This window comes from Lepidochelys kempii, chromosome 27 (assembly GCF_965140285.1).
Source record: "Lepidochelys kempii isolate rLepKem1 chromosome 27, rLepKem1.hap1, whole genome shotgun sequence".
Classification (NCBI taxonomy): domain Eukaryota; kingdom Metazoa; phylum Chordata; order Testudines; family Cheloniidae; genus Lepidochelys; species Lepidochelys kempii.
Window position 1 is genome coordinate 8,706,588 of NC_136406.1, and position 18,667 is coordinate 8,725,254.

The 18,667-nt window shown below is 41.7% G+C and overlaps 1 protein-coding gene and 1 long non-coding RNA gene across 6 annotated transcripts in view; one reads left to right on the top strand and one right to left on the bottom strand.

Annotated features, from left to right (window-relative positions):
• Positions 1 to 7,838, top strand: part of LOC140903955 (uncharacterized) — a 72,150-nt gene extending 64,312 nt beyond the window's left edge. Inside the window, exon 3 of the long non-coding RNA XR_012156392.2 lies at positions 7,716 to 7,838. This is a non-coding gene — a long non-coding RNA (uncharacterized LOC140903955). The remainder of the gene's footprint in view (positions 1 to 7,715) is intronic.
• MARCHF10 (membrane associated ring-CH-type finger 10) overlaps positions 1 to 18,667 on the bottom strand; it is a 98,741-nt gene that overhangs the window by 53,094 nt on the left and 26,980 nt on the right. For 4 of the 5 annotated variants that reach the window (XR_013635082.1, XR_013635081.1, XM_078850712.1 and 1 more), the window contains exon 4: positions 7,650 to 7,785. The exons of the other annotated variant lie outside the window; for it this stretch is intronic. Coding sequence is in view for 2 of the 4 variants with exons in the window: in XM_078850712.1 (XP_078706838.1) it covers positions 7,650 to 7,785 (136 nt within the window). In the remaining 2 variants the exon portion in view is untranslated. The remainder of the gene's footprint in view (positions 1 to 7,649; positions 7,786 to 18,667) is intronic. 5 annotated transcript variants of the gene reach the window in all.

The window sequence follows — 18,667 nt, forward strand, 5'->3', positions numbered from 1 at the left end:
GGGTACTGATCTCTCTGAAAATCTGGCCCTAAATGAGCTTTCTGCCCAGGGAGATTGTTAACAGGATTTGCCAGAAAAGCATTAGGAAATTTGATAAAGAGACTTCCAGTTTAAAATTAGCTAGATCCTAAACAGATTGAGCTGTCGCTATTTTTAATTTTTTATACATTTTGTAAAGTTGGATTTACCCTCATCTGAAAGATAAAGGCCAAAGATAAGCATCTCTAGTCTGAAAGTGTCATATATAGAGATGGACCTGAAACAAAAAAATCTTCATTTGAACACCTCCAAACTTTAGAGAGCATTCACAATCCCAATCCAGATAAAGATACTGACTTCAGCACTGTGCCAAAAAGGTAGTGGGGCCAGGCAGAAGAGAGGGGTAAGGAACAGCTGTTCCATTCAGCATGTTCCCTGTACAAACTAGTGGATGTGAACCATATATTAATTAATGCCAAGACTAACATTACCTCCTCCCAGATGCTCTGTGACCCCTTTCAAGGAATCTAAAGTGCAGCTGCCAGAGGAGCCAAGAGATGCTACCTATCAAGAGATGGGGAGCAGGATGCATACCCAGCATCTGAAGTGTCAGGCCCTATCCTATGGATCTTTGGCCTCTATGTATTTGGCAGCCTATAGTCCTGCTCTTCATATAGATCCCATGTAGGTAACAGAATGATAGGCTACATCTTCATGGACACAGGGGCTGTAGCTCTCTTCATGCAAGTGTTCCCCTTCTGTGTGTTTCTATGCAGGAGGGGAGGACATGTCTCCAAAGTAAACAAAAAAAAATCTGTATTTTCAATTAATAAGGCATTCCTAGGAGTTCTGGCACTGGTAGTTCACTAAGCAACTTGTTTCCAGCTGTGAGTAGGATAGGGCTCTGCTTTTCACTTGGCCTTGGAAAGAAGAGGAATTAAATGTTTCAGTGAGTGTCAAGAACCTTGTTGGCTGCGATAGGCACCAAGAAGGGAGAGCTGATTTACTTTGGGTTGGGATCAAGAGGTGATATTGAGCCACTAATATAAAAGGACAGTTCAAGGGGAAGGAAGGAAGATTTTTGGTTCAGACAATAAACAAATATATAGAAACCTTCTGCCCCTCTTACTAAATGCTACTTTTCCCAGTAGCTGCAGTGCCAGAAAATGCGAAGATTAGGTCCAAAAGATAATTAATAGACATCATCTATTTCTTTTCAATTTGGAAAAACAGATTGGTAGCATAATAGACATGACTGATATTGCCTCTGAGTATAACTAAAATTAAAGGGCTCATACTGTTCACCTTGCTGAGTATGCTGGAGATGTTTATGGTTTCATATATGCAGAGGAACTCTTAATTAAGGCTTAATTATTTACCACAAATATCTTTTTATTTTAGAACACAAGAGGTGGGATTTTCAGTGTTAGGAACTTTAATGTCTAATAAGTGAGAGAGTAATGTAAACATTTATTGAGCTTTTTAATTTGCCCCAGTTCCAATGTGAAGCTGAATTGATTTCCAACTTTGGGGAAGGCCTGCTGCTTGTGACAACGCTCCTGGGCACTCTGCAATAGAATCCTCTGTATGTTCACATTCATACAAAAAAGTTTATGTTAAAATAATACTGAAAGAACCTCTTGCATTCTGGTTTTGCCAGTTACTGTGTTATGAAACATAGCAGATAAGGAATTAAGAAATCTGATGAATTTCAGTGAAAGCAAAAAAGCAAACAGGCAGGTTGAAATCACTGCATACTGCTTTTGCTGTATCCTCCCCAGCACCATGCTGTCAGTAGCACAGAGGAAAAGGGGAAGGAGGTTCCAGGTGCTCATAATACCATACAGGATGGGGGTAGACTATACATCTGTAACAAAAATTCACTGTAAAATGAGCCCATTATAAACACACTCATCTTTACTGCAACAGCTAGCTTGAGTTAGTAAACTCTGGTTACAACACGTGAGCTACCCAAGGCCAGGTGAGAGTGAAGACAGTGAAACAACAGTTCGGCCGCAGCAGCACCTGTGGTGGCTCACGCTAGACACCTGAGCACATACCCCTGCATAACATGTTTGTTTGAGCACAGCTAGCACATGTATGACTACCAGCTCTGGAAATCGCATATCCCAGCTGCTATGCACACATACCCAGTGTGTGTGAACAGGAGCTTGGTTAGGAGCCAAATTCAAATTATAGCTTGACCTAACAAGCATTTAAAAGTGATTTAAAACATGACCTATAACCACAACCAGTCCTGGAAATAGTTGTCCATGAGAAACTGGTAAGTGATACACAGACATCATACAAAAAGAAAAGGAGTACTTGTGGCACCTTAGAGACTAACCAATTTATTAGAGCATAAGCTTTCGTGAGCTACAGCTCACTTCCTCAGATGCATATCGTGGAAACTGCAGCAGGCTTTATATATACACAGAGAATATGAACCAATACCTCCTCCCACCCCACTGTCCTGCGGGTAATAGCTTATCTAAAGTGATCATCAGGTGGGCCATTTCCAGCACAAATCCAGGTTTTCTCACCCTCCACCCCCCCACACAAATTCACTCTCCTGCTGGTGATAGCCCATCCAAAGTGCAGGAAATAGCCCAACTTGATTGTCATGCACATTATGTAAAGAGTTGTCACTTTGGATGGGCTATCACCAGCAGGAGAGTGAAATTGTGTGGGGGGGTGGAGGGTGAGAAAACCTGGATTTGTGCTGGAAATGGCCCACCTGATGATCACTTTAGATAAGCTATTACCCGCAGGACAGTGGGGTGGGAGGAGGTATTGGTTCATATTCTCTGTGTATATATAAAGCCTGCTGCAGTTTCCACGATATGCATCTGAGGAAGTGAGCTGTAGCTCACGAAAGCTTATGCTCTAATAAATTGGTTAGTCTCTAAGGTGCCACAAGTACTCCTTTTCTTTTTGCGAATACAGACTAACACAGCTGTTACTCTGAAACCAGACATCATACAACGAACTCCAATATTAGTGCCATGTGAATGTGGGAATCTTTGGTGCATAGCCCCACTTGACTCATTACACAGGCAGAGGAGGCCACAAACTTAGGTGCACCTCTGACGGTCTTGTACCAGGACAAGAATAGAGTGACATAAAACAACACCAAGAATATTGCCATGGTGTGGATAGGATACGATGTACCCCACAAACCACGGCACAGGCCACACAGTAAAATGCAAACATTGTGAATGCCTTGTACCAATACAAAAGAGTGGTCAGGAACTTGCTTTGCTAGCCGGTTCCTAGAATCCTCTCATCCTACACCCTCCTCAAACCATGGCAAGGAAAAAAAGCAGGACAGACAGGAAGACCAACAGTACATAGAATCATAGGACTGGAAGGGACCTTGAGAGGTCATCTTGTCCAGTCCCCTGCACTCATGGCAGGACTAAGTATTATCCAGACCATTCCTGACAGGTGTTTGTCTAACCTGCTCTTAAAAATCTCCAATGATGGAGATTCCACAACCCCCTTAGGCAATTTATTCCAGTGCTTAACCACCCTGACAGTTAGGAAGTTTTTTCTAATGTCCAACCTAAACCTCCCTTGCTGCAATTTAAGCCCATTGCTTCTTGTCCCATCCTCTGAGGTTAAGAACAATTTTTCTCTCTCCCTCCTTGTAACAACCTTTTATGTATTTGAAAACTGTTATCATGTCTCCTCTCAGACTTCTCTTTCCAGACTAAACAAATCCCTTTTTTTTTATTTTTAATCTTCCCTCATAGGCCTTGTTTTCTAGACCTTTAATCATTTTTGTTGCTCTTCTCTGGACTTTCTCCAATTTGTTCACCTCTTTCCTGAAAGTGCCGCCCAGAACTGGACACAATACTCCAGTTGAGGCCTAATCAACGCAGAGTAGAGTGGAAGAATTACTTCACTCCTGCTAATGCATCCCAGAAGGATGTTTGCTTTTTTTGCAACACTGTTACACTGTTGACTCATTTAGTTTATGGTCCACTATGACCCCCCCCCCCGACCCGTTTCCGCAGTTCTCCTTCCTAGGCAGTCATTTCCCATTTTGTATGTGTGCAACCGATTGTTCTTTCCTAAATGGAGTACTTTGCATTTGTCCTTACTAAACTTCATCCTATTTACTTCAGACCATTTGTCTAGCTTGTCCAGATCATTTTGAATTTTAATTCTATCCTCCAAAGCACTTGCAACCCCTCCCAGCTTGGTATCATCTGCAAACTTTATAAGTGTACTCTCTCTACTGTTCTCTAAACCATTGATGAAGATATTGAAGAACAGAACCAGACCCAGAACTAATCCCTGTGTGGACCCCACTCGTTATACCCTTCCAGCATGACTGTGAACCACTAGTAGCTCCATCTAGGTTGCATTTCCCTAGTTTGTTTATTAGAAGGTCATGTGAGACAGTATCAAAAGCTTACTAAAATCAATATATACCACATCTACCGCTTCCCCCCTATCCACAAAGCTTTCTTTGACAGGGTAGCAAGCCATCTGGTCGGTATGACACGATTTGTTCCTGACAAATCCATGCTGACTGTTACTTATCACTTTTATTATCTTCTAGATCAGTGGTTTTCAAACTTTTTTTTTCTGGAAACCCCAGCTGAAGAAAATTGTTGATGCCCACAACCTAATGAAGCTGTGGATGAGGGGTTTGGGGTATGGGAGTGACTCAGGGCTGGGGCAGAGGGTTGGGATGCGTGGGTGAGGGCTGCAGGGTGGGGCTGGGAATGAGGGGTTCAGGATGTGAGAGGAAGTTCTGGGGTGGGGATGAAGGGTTTGGGGTGCAGGAAGGGGCTCCAGATTTGGGGGGCTCTGGGCTGGGGCAGAAGGTTGGGGTACATGAGGGGGTCTGGGCTGGGGGTGCAGGCTCTGGGGTGGGGCGGGGGATGAAGGGTTTGGAGTGCAGGAAGGGGTTCCGGGTTTTGGGTGGGGGCTCAGGGCTGGGGCAGGGGATTGGGGTGCAGGCTTTCCTTCGGCAGCTCCTAGTCAGCGGCGCAGTGGGGGTGCTAAGGCAGGCTTCCTGCCTGTTCTGGCATCGCAGACCACGCTGCGCCCTGGAAGCGGCCATTTCCCTGTTTTCTGTTATTGTCTCCCCCCCACCCCCACCCGCCATTGAGTAATGGGCCTACCCTGTCCTTGCACCATTTTCCCAGGTACTTAGTTTTTCTTACACCTTTTTGGTCTGATTGATATGTATTAGAATAAGGCCCTGATATAAATGAGTATCTCATTTTTAACTTCAGTGAACCATCTCCAGAAAGCATCCAAATCTACACACAGGACTGGATTCTCATATACACTAAGGCTCCTTTATGCTACTTGGTCAGTGTAAATGGGTCTTAAAGTGGCAGTAAATTATAGTTTCATCTATTTCAATGTCCCTTTACATTGCCATATGTAGCAGTGAGACATTAGTGTAAATGGGAATCTGGTCCACAGAGACCTTTTTGGGTCAGAGACCTCTTTAGTCTTAATAGTTCTGGCTGAGAACATAGGGTGTTCATCAAGAGTATCTGACAAACTCATCAGTTCTCCACTTCAAACCAAAGCATTTAGTATGTCACTGAAAATTGCTAGCTCTTGGAGTTAGTGAAAGTGCTATTTCCAAAGTTCTATTCACAGCATCAAAGAAGATAAAGAGCTGGTGCTCTATAATTGCTCCCAGACACAGCACATTGCCCATGTTCACAAAGGACATGGAACTGTATCAGTTACAAGTTCGGGAGAGTAAGGATGATCCAGTAATTAGGGCGCTAGCCTGGGACTCAGGAGAGCTGGGTTCAATCTTCTGCTCTACCACAGACTTCCTTTGTGACCACAGGCAAACCACTCTGTCTCTCTATGCTTCAGTCTCCCATCAGTAAAATGGGAATAATTCATACCTCACAGGAGTGCTGTGAGGATAAATACATTAAAAAAGATTCGGGGAAGAGGTACTCGTATAATATGGTAAACATTCTATTTTCCCTTCTTATATGCTCAGGAATCCACATTTTGAAATGAAAAGATATGTCTAATCCTGCAACTGATTCTGCATGGCAGAATCCTGTGCTGCCCTGTTGCTTTCAGCGAAGCCCTGCATGGACATAGGTTTCGAGTTAGTTAATTAGACATAGACAGAGTTAGTTGCAAGATTAGGGCCTTCATTTGTTTTGATTACACTTTTCCCACAAAATGCCCAAGGCCCAAATTCTTCTCTAAATTCCACCATAAATCTGAAATTACTCTGATGGCAGCAGAACTAATACAGATTCACACCAGGGCAAATGAGAGCATATCTAGGCCCTCATTACCGGCAAAATTTTCATTTTGATAAATTATTTTTAATTAGTGGGATGCCAAAATGCAATAAAAGAGCTAAATTTTAATTTTAAACTAGGTTTAAAATGATCAACTTGATTCTTCCCCTCTCCCACCCCAAATTTAGTTTAAAAACAAAACAAAACAAACTTATATACCATCTCAGCCCAGAGCATCTGATATATTTATCTCAAATATCTGGGAGTGATTTATAATGTAAACACTGAGGGATCTTTAACTTTGGCCACATGGATAGTCCTGATGTAATTAATCCTTTTATAAACATACTGAAATAGCCTTCTGTCTTTGCAGACTCTCTATATAATGACATGGACATGCATGGATAGTAAGAAATCATTCCCACACAACTGTTGTCTCTGATTGGGTCTTTGGGAGCCTATTTTGTTTTGTTGGCCTCTGGAGACGTAGCTATGTTTCCACAATCTCCCTGTATCAAAGGAAAGGCACTTTCTATTATATTTAGCGGATAACTTTTACAGCATAAATATTTAAAGCATTTTTCACAAATGGAATACCATTTTAACAGGTAACTGGGTGGCATGCATACTAACTGACTTCTTTAAAGCAACAGGTTGATTAGTTAATTCTGGCTAAACGTATACCATTTTCTGAGAATTTATTCATACACTTTTTGGGATTAACAGCAGCTATTTAGAATTATGAAGCTTTTTTTGTTGTTTTGATTTTAAATTAACTTTATTTATGATAGGAAAGCTGCCCTTAATTCTGATAATCTGTTTTAGGTTTTAAACACACATCCCACATTTTCAGTTGATATTTTAACACTCTCACCCCTGGGTTCCAGATGTTAGTTTGATTCTGCTCCCACTAAAGTCCTATTGAAGTCAATCAAAAACTCTCCCAGGGCCCCAAAGAACTCAGGTGATTATAAGACTTGTTCAGTGTGAACATGAGTTCAAAGGCCAAATAAGCGAGACTGCAGAACATACAGACATGCCCTGAAGTGCTTTTTATTGCTATTCCAAAATGAATCCCTGTTGTTCTAAAAGGGAACTAAACCATTTTAAAATTATTTTAGTTAATTCAGTGAGATTGTTTATTGTCTCATGGGCCTAATTCTCATTTACACTTAAGTCACTTTACTCTACTCTGGTGTTGGAAAGTGGCCTTAAAGCAGGTGTAAATTTCATTTGTACTCATTTTAAGGTCACTGTACCTTATCAGAATGGTGTAAAGTGACTTAAGTGTAAATGAGAATTAGGCCCACGAGTTTGCACGGCAGTACCATAATGACTCTGAATCCACAAGGCATCTTCTACATACTTGCTAATTCTTAATACTGTGGTAACTAGTTCCATTTTATGCACCCTTTAGTTCACCTGGAGTTACTTTGCTGGAGCTCATGGGAGGTTTTTGCTTTTGCTTGCTTGATGTTTTTTCTATAGCAGGAAATTTTGAGTCAGATCTGTTTGCAGAAGACTTGATGGCAGACCCAGAACCCTCATCTGCAGAAGTCTAGAAGAGTAAAAAGAAAAATATCAGTGACTGAACAACTAATTTCTACTCTCTGCGTGAGTGAAAAAAGGTGAGAAGTTTTGTGCTCAAAGATAAGCAATATACCAGCAAAATTTCTAGCACTAGCCAGGAACAAAAGGCATACACTATCCATTTTTAGCAAGATCCTTCCTTCCCTTATCCATTTATATTCACAGCCCCACAAAGCTGGGGGAACAGAAATCTAAGAGCAATACAAAGTATATACCAAAATAGGTATTTCCAGAGAATTCAATAGCTATGCTTGGATTAAAATGAAAACTCTCTCAAATGGGCAGGAACTTTCACTATGCAAATCAGCATCTTCAGACATTAAAAACTAAATTCTGCTCTTGCTTACACCCATATAATTCTGCAGTAACTCAACTGAAGTCAATGGAGTTACAGCAATAGAACTGAGAGCAGAATTTCGCCCTAAATCTATAATCAGAAAGCAAAACAATGATCCTAACAGATGTGTGAGTGAATGTCTCCCATTAATTTTACTAGAGTGGTTAACTGTCAGGTCTAGTTTAAACCAATGATCATTTACATGTTAACACCATAAAGGAGATCACAATGCAATCACCCAAGCTAAACTGCTGCTATTCAATTCCAAAACACTTTGTATGTTCCTACTCCACAAGACACTTATGCCGCCTGTGCTCTACAGGAGAGGCATGATCTTTGTGGCTATGGTGTCATAATTTTCCAGTGCTACATACATCCATTTACTATTGGGTATGATTGTAGATCATCTAGATTTCTATTTAAATTGCTTAGGAGAGATTAAGTATAAAAATAGGTGTCTCTTCTCCTAAATTCTCATTTGAGTACACAAATATTAAGTGCCCAAACTGGAACACTGGGCTTTCCCCATTAGCATTGTTGTCCCAACAATTCCTCACACTGAGGGGAAAACTTGCTCTGACTTCTTGAAAAATATGCTCTGGAGGCTTCTATTAGCCCTGTTCGTAGCTTTTGCTGATGGCAGTCCCTATTTGATATCAAGTAAAGATTTTAGGTAGCTTTGAATTACTGGTTACAAACTGATAGCAATGGAACCAAACAACAAGGTTTTTTTTGTTTTGTCTGGTGGTGTTTAAATATAATATTCTCGAAGTGTGTCTGATGACCTAATGCTGATCATAAGCAACTGCATTGTCACTCCAGACCCTGAAGGGGTGGGGAGAGTTCTTCCCCCATCCCTTTTCAGAGACATGAAGCACAATCATTTGGATGGGGTGTGGAGAATTTGGGCCTTCATTTATACATGCAGAGAAATATATACACTGGAAGGATTGTATGTCTGTATGCCAGAAAATTATGCATATACATAATCTCTCTATCATACGATTGTACAGAAAGGGTCATTACAGAAATCTATTTGAACCTCCTATATAAATGCTAAAAAGAAAGATAGATGTAAAAGAGAGACTCCACTTTTCCATGCAGGGGCATAAACACCTAATTTTCTAAATAAAAGAGCAGATTATTAGTAGAGGTTCTTGTTAATAATTATAGAAAAACAGCTCAGGAAGTAATGTGATAGAATCACGAGTGATAAATATTAGATATTCACAGACCACTAGATATTCATCAGTTTTATTGTTAATTCTTCCTGAAGTGCATTTTTTTTCCTTAAGGTTTCTCTCTATACTGCTTCTGTCAAGCACACTCCACTCTGATTATAATTCTTTCAGTTTTCTGCGGTAAACTGAATATTTTAATGAAGATTATTTCATTAAATTGTACCACAGCTACACATTGAAGATGCTGCACTGTTTGTTAGTGTTACAGAAATAAGTCAATAGGAAGCAGAACATATTTTGTCATCCAAATCAGTGACAGTTTTTGGTATTCAGGTAAGAATTTCTGATATGACACATCTTGAAGACTTCACTTTATTAAGATATTACTTCAATAAAAAAATTAGTAAGATCATTTTATTATGAAGATTTGGGATTCTTGGAGAAACTACTACGTTTTCTGATTCCACAAAATTTCCATCTTGGTATCTCTCTTCTGTTTATTGGATCAGGCCAGTTTTATTAATAAAGACTTCATTATTTGTATTTTCCACTTCATCCTCAAAAAAATCATATTTCAAGAAGAGATGTTTAGATTCAATCTACTGATCACATTTATTGGCAGATAGCATAATATGGAACCACAGCACATAAATTAATAACACTACTACTAATTTGTTATACAGCACATTTCATCCATAGATTTCAAAGCATTCCACTAAGTAGGATAATGTTATTATCCAGCAGACCGGTGGCAGAGCTAGGAATAGAACCCAGGGGTGAAACCCTGACCCCACTGAAGTGAATGGGAGTCTTCCCATTCACTTCAAGGGGACCAGGATTTCACTCCATGTCTCTTGACGCTGAGTCCACTGGACCACTATGTTCAACCCCTATTTTCTTTAGAGAGTCTGATCTGAATTTTACTTTAATAAAGGGTTTTTTTTTAACATTAGTTGCCATTAATAAGTGAGTGTGAATGGTTACACATGTTGGTATGACCCTCTCTGCATATTGTCCATACAAATGATTTTTCTCACATGTTAGTAAAAGAAAATGTGATATACTTTTGGAGAGTTACAAATCTAGCCCTTGGAAGTCCCCCTTGAAATAATGACGAGTTCTTTTTCAAATGGTAATGTTTTACCCTTAGTTAGGCCTAAATCTGTAGGACACCCTCTGCCACTCCACTGTCATGAGAGTGAGGGCATGGGTCTGAAACAGCGGAGCTGTAGAGGGCTCCCTGCACTGCTACAGGGCTGGTGACCCTCAATCCCTGCAGGCACAAGGGTGGCTGCACTCCCACCCCCTGTTACCAATCAATACTTTTTTTTGTCAATTTCAGTGTCAGCTGAAATCAACATTTACTGACCTCTATCACCTTAAATCAAAACCTGACAAGCTTATGTATAATGTAGGCCTTTGCCTGGGCAGTCTGCCCCTTAAGGGCAATAATGCCTACTGGTCAGTCCACCCAGTATAACTGGAAAGAGTTGAAAGTTCCAATTACAGATATAATCTAGGAGATGCCGGGAGCAAGTAGGGTTTGGGAGGAAACACTGCTACTGTTTCTTTAAGGGCCTGGGGCCAGGAGCCTTACAGAGAGGTGGGGCAAAACTCCCCTATTTCCCAACCAGTTGAGGATGAGTTGAGAGAAGGGGACCACCATAAATGCTGCCTCCTCCTTCTTCACAGGGTAGATGCCTGCAGACACTGAAAGAAATAAGAAGACTCCTGTAGGGTCCTTGAGTTAGCAGGGACCAGACACCAGCAGAAGGCTGCCAGGCCTCTGAATGTGACGCCTAAGTGGGGCCAGCTGAGAGAGAGAAATTGCAATCCAGCTCCAGGAGGAAAGCTGGAGTGCCTGCCATAAAGAGAGACTTAAAGACAGAGAGAATGCTGAGTAGGACAGAACATAGAAGGCAGGTTTCAGAGGAACCCAAAAAAACCAGAAGTACATTTTGTTTATTTGTGACTTTTTGTTATGGCCGCTTTTGTAGGAGGTTTTGTAATAAACAAGTCCTAAGAAGGGTACTATTGAATCAAATCTCAAGAGTGCCTGAAGTGGAATTACTGGCTTCCTAAGAAGGGAAACTGAGACAGGGAGTATGTGCAGCTCTGTACTAACTCAGCAGAAGGTGCTACAGGGGAGGCATGCCCTATGCCAGGGCCTTAGATGTTCATACATTGATTCCTGCGTTGAGACCAATAAATGATGGTAAATGACAGTGTATCTTTTAGAAAGACATCCAACCTTGATTTATAGACTTAGAGTGATGGAGCATTTACCATATTGTTAGCAAGCTGCTCCAATGGTTAATTATCCTCACCATTAAACATTTGCACCTTACTTCAAGTTGGAATTGTTTTAGCTTCTACTTCCTGCCACCACTGGATATTTTTGTGTCTTTATCTTCTGTGTTAAAGAGGTCTTTAGTAACAGGTATCTCCTCCTTGTGTAGGTAATTATAGGCTGCAGTGCTGAATCATGGTGTTGAGATATGCACTTAAATGGGTCACTGCCAGGCTAAGTTCTGAGTCTTCCCTATCGCTTTTAGACTTAGGCATCCTAGGAAAATCTCACTGTTAAGTACTGCTTACTGATAAATGTGTTTATGTGGGAGGTCACATGTTTTTGGGGAAGCTGCTTTCAAAACAGAAGTGCTGTTACAATGTAACAAGCATTACACTCTGTTTGAATGGTCGAAGAAGTTCAGTCCCAATTATTTTAGCACAGGGTGCAAGTTTGGAACATTACAGGGAGGAAGAAGTTGGATAAAAGTTAGCTTTTATCCAGTAGTTTAAAAAATAATATTTATGCTCAGTAACTAGCTCAATCTGTAAACTTCAGCTAATGAATACAAATAATTGTTTTGCATGCATAATTACAACATTAAAAAAGACACAATATTCAGCTTTGAAGTGACTTTGACTATTTTCTCACAAATACTGTAATTTCCTTTCTTTTACTTTGATGTATATTTTACTTTTACTTTTTGTATGTTTATACAAACTGAGACCATAAAGTGTGTATATTCTTCTAATCTCATTGTCTATTTTAACATACTTAGTTTCACTATTTTAATTCCACTGGGCTTTCAATCTGGGGTGAAAAGCATAAACACAATTTTCAAAAATCTAGTACTAGGACACCAAAAAACAATCTGTCTCCTGAAGAGATTTATTTTAGTTTTAGTGCTCTGTTTAGGTGAAGGTTTTAAAATTTCAGCAGCAAATAAAACCAAATATAAAGGAAGCTGTCTGTAAATAAAACCCTAAATCGCAGTTGATTCTTATATTCCAGTACAAATTAGCCAATTCTTCTCCTGAATAATTATTCTCTATCACCTTCCCACTGTTTCATCAGATATGTAGATTATAAAGATAGAGATATGAAATATATGATTTCATGGAAACAAACATGGGAGACAGAAAAGGAGGCAAACAAGAACAAGCGAGAGCATGAACATAGTCTGTACTAAGGTCTGAAATAAAATGTATTAACTTTGATTCAGCTTGCAGGAGATGGATATTATTATAAACTTTGGATAAAACCAATGTATAAAACAGGCTTATTTCACTTTCAAAGCAGCATAATAAATGCATTGACAAATACTGTATATAAGATGTTAAAAAAAACAATAACTACACATACTGTAGAGAAGATAAATCAGTAGACAGCTTTGTTCATTTGCATGCTGGTGAATTAGTTCAGTACTAGAGAAAAACTCTACACATGAATTTTTACACATGAATTTTTCTCATGGAACTGTGTATTAAATAATGAAAACTACTGAATAAACACCAAACTGTTCAATGTCCCACAAATAAAAAAATCTGTGGTATAAACTTTGATTTCAGATATTTACACAATGAACAGCTGCATAAACATAATGGAAATATCTAATATAATAACTGAAATCTGCACCAGCCAATCTTCTGTTGCCTTAAAAGATTCTGATATGTTCAAAAAAATACAAAGGTCTTATGGCTTATCTGAAATGAACCTTGGAACCTCATGAAATTCACTCCACACCAGTTCATACTCTCCCTTAAATTGTAAGTGAAAATGAGTTTGAGAGTCTCTGCCCAGTTTCCATTTATCCAGATCATAAAACCACTGTGAAATCTGACTAGGCTGGCAGTCCCTGCTCAACAAATGGTAATGTAGTACTTGGACTGAGCAGTGCAGGGAAGCCTGCATACAGTTAGCCCATACTAAGTCCAGTTCTCTCACTTTCACGATTATTAAGTTCACTCAATACAATGTAATTCCCTGCAGTTCCCTCATAGACTGCACTCTGTTTAGTACAATTCTACAAAATAAAAGGGGGAAATTTGAATGTTTAACTAAAAGAAATGAGATTTTTCAAATAAAATCTGATCTAACCAAAACAAGCTATTATCATTGACTCAAAATAGTCTTTATCAAGATTAGTGCCCTTCTGAGAATAATTCTCACATTTTATTTGAGGATTTTGACTTCCTTTCTCTTTTTTGATTAAATCTAGTGACTTGAGACTAAATATCCATTGTCTGTAGATTGCAGCATGCAACTAGAACAACAGAAATCAGTTTGAATACATTCTGTGTCTTCAATGGGGACTGAGCTATGAAAGTATTTCTAAAGGCACATAACTCACACTGATGCTCAGTGTTCAACCAATAGGGAGGACTACATGTGAGGAATAATAGAACAATCAGTTAATTTTCTAAAGTTTATAAAGACACTTTTGCAAGTATAAGCTCAGTTTTACATGAATAAATACCATACCCATAGTTAGCTTCATGCACCTTATTCTGACTACTAAACACAGATGCATTGCCTTACTTGTTCCCTCATCTGAATCAAAGAACATCATCCTACCTGGGAACCCTCTGAAGCATAGTTAGAACAATTTCCCCTCCTCATTGTCAGTCTTAAGTAAATAATAGTCTTGTCTTGAAAAATTCAAATTATAATTGATTCCCACTCTTTGCCCTGGTCTACACTAGGAGTTGAGGTCGAATTTAGCAGCATTACCTCGATTTGACCCTGCACCCGTCAACACGATGAAGCCCTTTTTTTTTACTTAAAGGGCTCTTAAAATTGATTTCTTTACTCCACCCCCGACGAGGGGATTAGCGCTGAAATTGGCCTTGCCGGGTCGAATTTGCGGTACTGTGGACGCAATTAGACAGTATTGGCCTCCGGGAACTATCCCATAGTGCTCAGTTGTGACCGCTCTGGACAGCGCTCTCAACTCAGATGCACTGGCCAAGTAGACAGGAAAAGGCCCACGAACGTTTGAATCTCATTTCCTGTTTGGCCAGCGTGGTGAGCTCACCTGCACAGGTCAACATCCAGAGCCCATCAGCACAGGAAACCATGCAGTCCCAGAATCGCTGAAGAGCTCCAGCATGGACTGAACGGGAGGTATGGGATCTGATCGCTGTATGGGGACATGAATCCGTGCAGGCAGAACTCTGTTCGAGAACACGGAATGCCAAAATATTTGAAAAAAATCTCCAACGGCATGAAGGACAGAGGCTATAACAGGAACTCGCAGCAGTGCCACGTGAAAATTACGGAGCTCAGGCAACCCTACCAAAAAATCAGAGAGGCAAACGGCCACTCCGGTTCAGAGCCCCAGACATGCTGCTTCTATGATGAGCTGCCTGCCATTCTACGGGGTGCAGCCACCACTACCCCAACCCTGTGCTTTGACTCCGTCCAAGGAGTGGGAGGCAACACGGAAGCGGGGCAAGGAAGATGATGATGATGAGGAGGTTGTAGATAGCTTACAGCAAGGAAGCGGAGAAACCGGTTTCCACAACAGCCAGGATCTGTTTCTCACCTGGACCTGGAGCCAGTACCCCCCGAACCCACCCAAGGCGGGCTCCCGGACCCTGAAGGTGGAGAAGGGACCTCTGCTGAGTGTACCTTTGTAAATATTATACATGGTTTAAAAGCAAGCATGTTTAATGATTAATTTGCCCTGGCATTCGCGGCCAGTACAGCTACTGGAAAAGTCTGTTAACGTGTCTGGGGATGGAGCGGAAATCCTCCAGGGACATCTCCATAACGCTCTCCTGGATGTACTCCCAAAGCCTTTGCAAAAGGTTTCTGGGGAGGGCAGCCTTATTCTGTCCTCCATGGTAGGAGACTTTACCACGCCAGGCCAGTAGCACGTAGTCGGGAATCATTGCAGAACAAAGCATTGCAGCGTATGGTCCCGGTATTTGCTGGCATTCAAACAACATCCATTCTTTAACTCTCTGAGTTACCCTCAGGAGAGTGATATTCATGGTTACCTGGTTGAAATAGGGTGGTTTTAGTAAGCGGACATTCAGAGGTGCCCATTCCTGCTGGGCTGTTTGACTGTGGCTGAACAGAAATCTTCCCCGCTGTTAGCCACACGGTGGGGGGGGGAGGAGTGAAGCCATCATCCCAGAGAATTGGGGGGAGGAGTGTGGGGGGGTTAGTTGGGTTTCTGCTGCACGTTAACCCAGAAACCGCAGCCCCTCCTTTTAAATTGCCAGCCCATTTTAAACCGCCAACCCAACAGCTACTTCGTATGGGAAATGAGGGCTGTCATAAATATAAAGGGAAGGGTAAACCCCTTTAAAATCCCTCCTGGCCAGAGGAAAAATCCTCTCACCTGTAAAGGGTTAAGAAGCTAAAGGTAACCTCGCTGGCACTTGACCAAAATGACCAATGAGGAGACAAGATACTTTCAAAAACTGGGAGGAGGGAGAGAAACAAAGGGTCTGTGTCTGTCTGTATGCTGCTTTTGCCGGGGATAGAACAGGAATGGAGTCTTAGAACTTTTAGTAAGTAATCTAGCTAGGTATGTGTTAGATTATGATTTCTTTAAATGGCTGAGAAAAGAACAGTACTGAATAGAATGACTATTCCTGTCTGTGTGTCTTTTTTGTAACTTAAGATTTTGTCTAGAGGGATTCTCTATGTTTTGAATCTAATTACCCTGCAAGGTATCTACCATCCTGATTTTACAGAGGTGATTCTTTTACTTCTATTAAAAGTCTTCTTGTAAGAAAACTGAATGCTTTTTCATTGTTCTCAGATCCAAGGGTTTGGGTCTGTGGTCACCTTTGCAAATTGGAGAGGATTTTTACCAAACCTTCCCCAGGAAGTGGGGTGCAAGGGTTGGGAGGATTTGGGGGGGAAAGACGTGTCCAAACTACGTTTCCCAGTAAACCCAGTTAAAGTTTGGTGGTGGCAGTGGAAATTCCAAGGGCAAAGCATAAAATTAATTTGTACCTTGGGGAAGTTTTAACCTAAGCTGGTAAAAGTAAGCTTAGGAGGTTTTCATGCAGGTCCCACATCTGTACCCTAGAGTTCAGAGTGGGGGAGGAACGTTGACAAGGGCGCTGCTGTTTGAAACCATTCCCACATGTTATGAAGGTTAAAGAAGCCAAAAGACTGTGGCTTACCATTCCTGCCTGCAAGCCGAATTTTGTTGCCCGGCCCTGCGTGAGTGATCTCTCTCACCAAAGCAGCATACCCTCAATAAGAGGCAAAATGCGACTTTGTAATGAAAACATGTGCTATGTAATGTTAACAGCAAGGTTTACCGTGAGAAAGTGTACCCATTGTTCTATAAAATGTCTTTTTAACTACCACTCTCCCTTTTTTTTCCTCCACCAGCTGCATATGTTTCTCCTTCCCAGAGGCTAGCGAAGATTAGAAAACGAAAAAAACGCACTTGCGATGAAATGTTCTCTGACCTCATGCTGTCCTCCCACACTGACAGAGCACAGAAAAATATGTGGAGGCAGACAATCTCAGAGTGCAGGAAAACACAATATGACCATGAGGAGAGGTGGCAGGCTGAAGATGGTAGGTGGCGTCAGCTTGCTGAAAGAAGGCAGGAGTCAATGCTCAGGCTGCTGGAGGATCAAACTCATAGCTCCAGTGCATGGTTGAGCTGCAGGAAAGGCAGCAGGACCACAGACCGCCGCAACAGCCCCTGTGTAACCAACTGCCCTCCTCCCCAAGTTCCATAGCCTCCTCACCCAGATGCCCAAGAACGCGATGGGGGGGGGCTCCGACCACCCAGCCACTCCACCCTAGAGGATTGCCTAAGGAACAAAAAGCCGGCATTCAATAAGTTTTAAAGTTTTAAACTTTTAAAGTGCTGTATGGCCTTGTCCTTCCCTCCTCCACCACCCCACCCGGTGCTTCCCTCTTCCACCACCCCTTCCAGGCAACCTTGGCAGTTATCCCCCTATTTGTGTGATGCATAAATAAAGAATGCATGAATGTGAAGCAACAATGACTTTATTGCCTCTGCAAGCGGTGATCAAAGGGGGGAGGGAAGGGTGCTTAGCTTACAGGAAAGTAGAGTGAACCCCGGCGGGAGGGGTTCCATCAAGGAGAAACAAACAGAACTTTCACACCGTAGCCTGGCCATTCATGAAACTGGTTTTCAAAGCTTCTCTGATGCGCACCACACCCTCCTGTGCTCTTCTAACTGCCCTGGCGTCTGGCTGCGCGTAATCAGTGGCCAGGCAATTTGCCTCAACCTCCACCCTGCCATAAATGTCTCCCCCTTGCTCTCACAGATATTGTGGAGCACACAGCAAGCAGTAATAACAATGGGAATATTAGTTTCGCTGAGGTCTAACCAAGTCAGTAAACTACGCCAGCATGCTTTTAAATGCCCAAATACACATTCTACCACCATTCTGCACTTGCTCAGCCTATAGTTGAACAGCTCCTGACTACTGTCCAGGCTGTCTGTGTATAGCTTCATGAGCCATGGCATTAAGGGGTAGGCTAGGTCCCCAAGGATACATATAGGCATTTCAACATCCCCAACGGTTATTTTCTGGTCTGGCAAGTAAGTCCCTTTTGTGAGCATCATGCACCTTTCCCGGCCATCCCACACTGATGTTGGTGAAACGTCCCTTGTGATCCGCCAGTGCTTGCAGCACCACTGAAAAGTACCCCTTGCGGTTTATGTACTCACTGCCTTGGTGCTCCAGTGCCAAGATAGGGATATGGGTTCCGTCTATTGCCCCACCACAGTTAGGGAATCCCATTGCAGCAAAGCCATCCACTATGACCTGCACATTTCCCAGAGTCACTACCCTTGATAGCAGCAGCTCAGTGATTGCGTTGGCTACTTGCATCATAGCAGCCCCCACAGTAGATTTGCCCATTCCAAATTGATTCCCGACTGACCAGTAGCTGTCTGGCGTTGCAAGCTTCCACAGGGCTATTGCCACTCGCTTCTCAACTGTGAGGGCTGCTCTCATCTTGGTATTCTTGCGCTTCAGGGCAGGGGAAAGCAAGTCACAAAGTTCCATGAAAGTGCCCTTACGCATGT